The 8,137-nt window shown below is 38.0% G+C and overlaps 1 protein-coding gene across 4 annotated transcripts in view; it reads right to left on the bottom strand.

The window, feature by feature from the left end:
• The window catches only part of LOC107674925 (uncharacterized), a 58,383-nt gene that overhangs the window by 13,882 nt on the left and 36,364 nt on the right, over positions 1-8,137 (bottom strand). For all 4 annotated transcript variants that reach the window (XM_016469078.1, XM_016469079.1, XM_016469080.1 and 1 more), the window contains one exon: positions 1,493-1,609. In XM_016469078.1, the coding sequence (XP_016324564.1) occupies positions 1,493-1,609 (117 nt within the window). The remainder of the gene's footprint in view (positions 1-1,492; positions 1,610-8,137) is intronic.

The following is an 8,137-nucleotide window of genomic DNA, read 5'->3' as shown; positions in this document are numbered from 1 at the left end:
GCAGTTCATAAAGAACTTTGTTTTCCTACCTCCACGAGTGCATCTATTATTGCCTTGTTGATCTAAAAGTGCTTTCACTTTAAACCTAGCCAAAAAGCCATATGTGTTGACGGTGAAACACAGTAGACTTTAATAATATGCATTTATGGTGTAATTACTACATTTTCGTGTCAATCCATGTTTATATTTACTGCAAACAATGCGATGTTACTTTAATTCAGCACTTGCAGCGACTCGGTGCGGAAACGATCTCTGCACTGCTGCAGACGCACCACTCCTAACGCGCACTGCCGGACCGCATGACTGTGCCGCTGCATGTCGTGCCAAACCTCTCACGGCAGCGTCTTCAGCTTGAGATCGTTTTTTTGAGATCTGCCTTTTTAGAGACCGCCGATCAATCATCCCAACGTGATTATCGGTGATCAAAGAAAGCTGTGAAAATAAATCTGCAGTTAATCATTTTGATCTTTTATTTAAAAAAAAATCACAAATATCTAACCTTTCATTTAACTAAAACAATTGAAAATGGGGTGAAATCTCATTATGAAAAATGTTTTTCTCAAATACATGGACACAATTATTGGCACCCCTAGAAATTCGTATGAGTAAAATATCTAACCTCATCAGGCATTATAGGAGAAAACTCAGAGCTGTTATTATGCCAAATGGAGGTTTCAAAAAGCATTGAATAAAAGGGTGCCGTTAATTGTGTCCAATGTGTATTAGAGAAAAACATTTATGTCATAATGATATTTCCCCCCCATTTTAAATTCTTATTCTCCAATGAAAGGTTACATTTATGTGAATTTTGGGGTTGGGATGGATTGAGGCTGGTCTTGCAAACGGTCAGGAGTGATTCTCTGACCCGGCCTGACCGCGTCTCATTGATAACAGCGCTCAAGAACAACAGATGCTGTTTCTCCAGACTCAAGACATCGCGTGTCTCCCCCAGGCCATCATAACACACTGCATTTTTAATATCTCGCAGTCTGGCTCAGGATTCAGTCACATTTTGGGTGGAGCTGAATTTCCCCTCCTTGCAAGGAAATTAACGTTTGCTCCCTTTCGGTTTGCACTGTAATGCGCTTTGTTCCACAGCAATCTAATTAAGGTTAACAAGGTTCAGTGGTGGAAAGAACAAATTGAAGAAAACAAACTGGGCCATTTTGTTTCGAGAGCTCTGGCACATCCATATTCGACACTAGTTAAGTCTGTTTGCAAATTCTCATGGGGTCACGGGCTAAACAAATAAGGTTAATTGCCTCTCAAAACAGAGCTGAAAGTGTGCAGCTGTAGCTGCTTTTATTGTCAGACACCTGCAAACGGCTCCCATGCGACTCACTGTTAAATATAAAGTGGATGCAAGCGTCTTTGTGCTGGCAACTCGTCCACAAATGTAGATCTGGATGTATCCTCTGCATGCACAACATGTGTTATTTTTAGTGAACTCTGGCGGGATTTACAAATGAAAACACAATGCATTGGTACTTACATAGATGTTCACTGTGGGATTGTCTTGAAGCAGGATGGTTTGTGCGTTGCTGGAGGTGATGATCACCACCGATGGGTTTGCCACAGTTACGTTTAGTTCTAACATTGTATGTTTTTCCTGTGAAAATACAAGAACAGAAGTTTTTGAATTTAATGTTTGAGCACATTTGGTACAAAAAAAATTAGCTTTCCGTCAAATATTTATTATTTTAAACAATTGCAAATAGGCTTCATGTTGTAAATGTCATTTGTTTATAGCTTTAAATATATATAATACATAAATATTAGAGATGCACCAATATGAAATGTCTCAGCCCATACCGATAGCCGATTATTCAGAATGATATCTGCCGATAGTTTGGATTTCTTAAGAAAAAAAAACAACTCCCAACTACTATACAGGGATCCCTCTCATTTGGTACATTAGAGGTTAAAATGTACAACAAAACTATTATATTCAATGCTATTTATTTTCAGATATAATAATCACACTCAAAAATGTATGTATAGCCTACAACTCACTTGCACACGGTAGTTTTCATCAAAACTTGTGTTAATGACAGATCTATTCATACATACATATATAATTAACAGTAAATAAGTTCCCTCTGGTGTTTTTTTTTTAATTTTTTTATAGCTAACACTGGATAACTTTCCTGAAGTAAATAAAACATTAAAAGACAAGCTGTTTTATGTCTTTCTTTTGGTTCAAACACTGATTGACCGATTATATGAGACATGATACACCAAGTTGTCTCTTTCAACATACCTTCTGATGTTCATTCATGTTTATTTCACGCTATGAAAGCGGAAGAAACTCACGCTCTGTGCTGCTGCTTGGCAGCGATATGTCACGTCATACTTAAGAGCGTCAAAACAGCATTTATTGTTTGAAATTTGTAATAAAATTTACAGGATTTGAAAGTGGAGATCTTATCAGAAGTAATAAAGCACAAAGCTCTTTGTGATAATTGAATTGGAGGCTCATTACAAATAATGTTTTGTGAATGGAAAACCGTGGAAATGGCAACCCTGGCTTGAACTACAGGTGGTTCATGGGGTCAAATCGAACCTGTGTTAACTGTGCGGTGTTAATGCATTATTATTCCTTAAACCTGGACAGCCAACACAAGAAACATCTCTGTCATGCAATTTGTTGTCTGACATGCTTTTCCGACACCTTTTAATTGACATTAGATAATCGGCCCTGATCATTGGCTGTTTTTAAATAATCGGCTGATGGCCAAAAAGTGCAGAAAAGTGCTTTTATCGGCCGATACATTGGTGCATCCCTATATAAAATGTATGTCAACGGGAAAAGAACAACTATTTTTCTGTTCTTGCTGAAATGTAGTTTATGTAGTGTGTGTGTGTGTTTTGACAAAACGGTCAAATATATATAAAAAAAAAAATGACAATACACAGTAAATAAAATAAATAAAATTAAATAAAAGTAAAAAAAAAAAACATTTAAAACATTTACATTTAAAAACTATTTTCTTTCCTTGCTTCTCTTTTTTCTATTTTCTGTATACTGTTTGTTGTCCAAAAATGATCAAATATATTCAGAACTTGTTTTGCATTTATTAAAAAAACAAATACATTTACATAAATATATTGTAAATGCATATCGACAATATATTTATAAATGAGATTTATTTTTATACAGCAATCCACTAGCAATGCCCTAGCAGCCACCCACAGCACCTTAGCATCGTGACGATGACTTTTGCATGGATAAACAACACTCTTCAGAAAATGCTAGTATACTATAACAATCTTGAGTGTACTGGGTGATTGTGATTAGGAAAGTATTCTTGTGTAACTGTAGGAGCTTCACTCAAACTACAGCCACAGATAAAAAGCACAATTCAGCGATTCAATCCTGGTTCAGTGATCCACAGCACTGCACATTTCTCAAGTTTCTTATCCGGTTCAGTTCATGCAGCTCTTTCTTAACAAGCTGATGATCAGAATCGGGTGTGTAAATAAGGAAGACGTAGAGAATGCGCAGAGCGGTGGGTTTGAGATCCGCCAGAGTACAGCAGCATATAGCTGGAGTAAATGAGACACAATCTGATCCAGGCGGCAGAAATTCCCACAGGCACTTTTCCTGTGATTAGGAAGCCCAGAAATCACGCACTATAAACATTTGTGCTGGTCTGGTAATGCTGTTGCCGTTTTGCAGACATACAGACGCGCTGGAGTGGAAATCCAGCTGCTGGTGCAGCCCGCGTTTTACCTCGTGCTTTCTGCTTTATTGCGGTAACACAGTTTACAACTGAACTCAAGTTCTGTGCAAATGATGCACTATACAGTATGCACTTATACTTTAATGTATCTAATGTATGAACTTTATGACGTTATTTTGTCAGTCAGTAAAAGAGCCTGCACTGCATTAAGTAAAGCTGCAGCAGTTTAGTGCCTGAAGTGTCTGAAATTCGACACTTTATTTTAGTTATTTCAGTACATAAAGAAAAAACTAAAATGATTAAGGTTGCTTACATTTTTTTTTAAATAAGTTTTTTTTTTTTCTTCAAGTAACAATTTTTTTAAATGGTTTTATTTTTAGTTTCAGTTTTAGTTTTCATGAACAATAATAACCCTGATGGGTCGTGAGTCAAGACTTCATGGAGTGCAGCAGGGTAAAGATGAGCTGAAGTGAATCCCAGCACAAGAGACCCAGTGAACATCGACTGCTGCTTGCACTTCAACTAGGTTTGAGAGAAACTTTCTACAGAAATCTCACGCTCTCCTGCAGCGAATGTATCGCCAGAGGAGGGCAGCCATGAATGTTTCATGGAGGAATAAACAGAGTAACGTGTGTTCGGTGTCTGTACCGTTGACATCTGACTCTACCAGACTGAGCCTCTGTCCACTGCGAGCTCTATCACTCCTTTAAGGCATAGTTCACCCAAAAATGAAAATAAAGAGTTTGTTTCTTCATGGGAACAGATTTGGAGAAATGTAGCATTGCATCACTTGCTCACCAATGGATCCTCTGCAGTGAATGGGTGCCGTCAGAATGAGAGTCCCAACGGCTGATAAAAACATCACAATAATCAATAAGTAATCCACACCACTCCAGTCCATCAGCTAACATCTTGTGAAGCCAAAAGCTGTGTGCATATAAGAAACAAATATATCATGTAAGACGTTGTTTAAAGCTTTTTTTTGGGCTTGCTTGATCTGTGCATATTTCTCTCCTGATTCAGACCAGACCACTTTTTCACTGGAGGAAGCGTTAATATGGATTATGTACTTGTATTTTAGCCACAAGCAATGGTTTAAAGTTTAAAACGTTTTAATGATAGATTTGTTTCTTACAAGCACGCAGCTTTTGGCTTCATGAGATGTTAATTGGACTGGAGTAGTGTGAATTACTTATATTATTGTGATTACTTTGATTATTGTGACTTTTTTAATTCACTGCAGAGGATCCATTGGTGAGCAAGTGATGCAATGCTACATTTTTTCCAAATATGATTAAGAAGCAAACTCCTCTACATCTTGGATGGCCTGAAGGGGAGCACATTTTCAGCACATTGGCTGTCCGAACATGCTGTCCAGCAAGAATTACAGTAAACCATTTGATCAACCAGATCATGTTAATGTATCCTTAAAACAATATATTTTGAGTTGAGTGACTTTCAGATGGTGTGAAATCTGTGTCCCAGTATTTAAGAGCAACTACTGTGTGAATTTAGAAAAAGAGCTTCCATCTGAGGCAAATCGGAGGGCCGAGCCAAACCCGGAGCAGCTCATACTGGGAACAAATCTACTCGTAATTTCATCTAGACACAATGTCAACATTCCCACCTGGATCTTTCCTCATCACTAGACCAGAGCAACACTGGAATGAAGTCTGAGTAAATGAGAACTACTGACTGCTCCCTGGAGAACTCGTGTTCATACAATGTCAAAGTTAAAACAACCCAGACATTTATAAAAGTCATTTACAAAGAAGACCAACAATGACTGCAATGACCTTGTTTGCTTTGGACCACCTACTTGATCATCATTAGTAGATCTGCATCAACATGTGTTCAGAGAGCATGCAATAATATATACCATCTGTGCACCAAGAAATGTTCCAAATATAAAGGCAAATGTCCAAGGCTTCCTCCAAATACAGAGTTGGAGAAATACTGTGAATTTGCCCAGAACTGCCCCAAAACTAAGAGCAACTGAGAGACCTCACCATGAGACCTACGGCAGTGTTAAAGGAGCTCCAGTCTCCTGACGGAGATGGAGAAATGGTCTATGAAACATCAATAATACACGCTTCATCAATCTGGCGTGTTTGAAAGGGCAACACAAGAAAAGATGGTGACCCATACTGGGAATTAGTGCTCTGCATTTACCCATCCAAAGTGCACACACACAGCAGTGAACACACACAAACCGTGAACAGCCATTTATGCTGCGGCGCCCGGGGAGCAGTTGGGGGTGCCTTGCTCAAGGGCACCTCAGTCGTGGTATTGAAGGTGGGAGAGAGCGCTGTACATTCACTCCCCCCACCTACAATCCCTGCCGGTACGAGACTCGAAACCACAACCCTTGGGTTATGAGTCCGACTCTCTAACCATTAGGCCACGACTTCCCCAGTAGAACCCTTAAAAAGAGTAAACCCTTAAAAAGAATGCATTATAGTTTAAATTTATATTAAATGCAATTAGTTTAACTTTAGAGCAGTGGTCTTCAAACTTTTTTGAGAGCGACCCTATTTTTTTTTATTGACGTCACATGACCCATATATATATATTTATATACACACATCCTCTTAAGTAGAATAAAAAAAAAATAAAAACTTTTCCTCAAATTCTGAATGGATTATACCCAAGGTAGCGTGCAAAAAGCGCTCCCTTAATAATCACTGAGCGGTCACTCATTTCAGTTTATCGCGATCTCAGAAAATTCCATTATAATCAATGAATCTCTCGACACTCGCTGCACAATAAATCTTTTATTTACATCGTGTCTGCACTTTGTTTGTTATAATGAGACTTTAGGACTGCTCCTAGAATTTAGGACTGAAAAAAACTCCATCGTTTTGATTGGTTAGTGGATTCTGACTACGCTGATTCTGAAACACCTCTGAATGGTCATTGAGTTCAAGAAATCACCACGTACGTCTGTGATTGGCTACAATGCTCAACGCTGTAAAAACACGTTGTAATTAGAAACCTTTGAAGCTCTCCAAAACGCAAACACAGAGAGACAGATACGCGCTGGAGTCTGCCGTGAGGTGGCTGTCGCTTACTTTCATTTTATTGTTTATTTTGTTATTAAAGTTACAGTCTTGAACTTTGTTACATACCTATATAGATTTTCCTTGCATCATCCTGGCGACCCATTTTTTAAGTCTTGTGACCCTCGGGTAGGTCGGGTTTGAAAACCACTGATTTAGAGTGTTTTTGACCCACTTAAGTAGGGCTTAAGTACATCTTTATATGTAATTTCATAATTCTATTATCTTTGAAATGGGCCTCTTGTTAATGTGTTACTGCTGAATGTACTGACAAGCATTTATGGTAAACTAGAATATACTTTTATGTTATTTCGACTGAAACTTGTATATCATGTATCATTTAAATATATTTGTAATTGCACATTTGTAATGACGACGTTGCAATTTAGTGCATTTAAAATAACGCATACAGTTAAAATAATCAAATACATTACATGTGCTTTAGTAGGCTATGTTAACGCAACACATCATAATAAGTGTACTTACAAAGCACATTTTAATTCATTATGTTTTAATAATCTTTTAAGTAAAACTTTTATTTTGTCATTAAGTGTACTTCCGTGTGAAATAAGAAACAATCATGAAGGTGGACTTGTACTTTCAGATAATAAATCAGTTGAATATAAGTTTTAAAATATACTTGAAGTAATTTGATTTGCACACTGATTACGATTAAGTGCACTTATTTTTCAAAAGAAAAAAGCTGTGGATTTATAAAAAAAAAAAATAAAAAAAAAAAACTGCCCAGAACTTCAGCTAGTCTGACTCACCAGTCAACAAAATCCTCGGTATGAGACCTCGGCAAGACCTGCAGTCCTCAGTGACAGAGATGGAGAAACTGTGTGTGAAACACCAGCGGCACAAACATGCACACACTTCATAAATCTGACTGAAAAAACAAGCATCACATTTCAGCTGGAGTTTCCCAACAGCAAGCTGGACACGGTGACAACATGAGACCCTACAGAGGAGGATTGATGATACCCGCATTGAACCACAGTGCAACATGTCATGTGCTGTGCAAACCAAACACACCGAGTGCTGAGAACCATCCTTACAGTGGAGCATGATGGGACTGTCAAGCTCTGGAGATTCATGAGTGCAGGAAATGATGGGCTAATTACAGCTAAACCCTGTGGCCAAATGTGATGCAATGTACAAAATCACTTGCAACAGGACACTGACCTGCAACACACAGCTGAAGAGACGGGGGCGACATAAATGACCTGCAATCAAACCTAGGCTGTGGTCAGAACAGCATACGACTCATACGGACATTTTTACACAAAAATTGTATTAAAAATGCAAAAAAAATTAAAAAATCCTATTTGTGAGATGTTAACTGGTTGCCAGCCACTGTCTGAATAAAACAATGCAACATGATGAGGTCATGTG

Source organism: Sinocyclocheilus anshuiensis, unplaced genomic scaffold (genome assembly GCF_001515605.1).
Source record: "Sinocyclocheilus anshuiensis isolate Anshui unplaced genomic scaffold, SAMN03320099.WGS_v1.1 scaffold1045, whole genome shotgun sequence".
In the NCBI taxonomy this organism is placed as follows: Eukaryota; Metazoa; Chordata; class Actinopteri; order Cypriniformes; family Cyprinidae; genus Sinocyclocheilus; species Sinocyclocheilus anshuiensis.
This window is presented reverse-complemented; position numbering and strand designations above follow the sequence as displayed.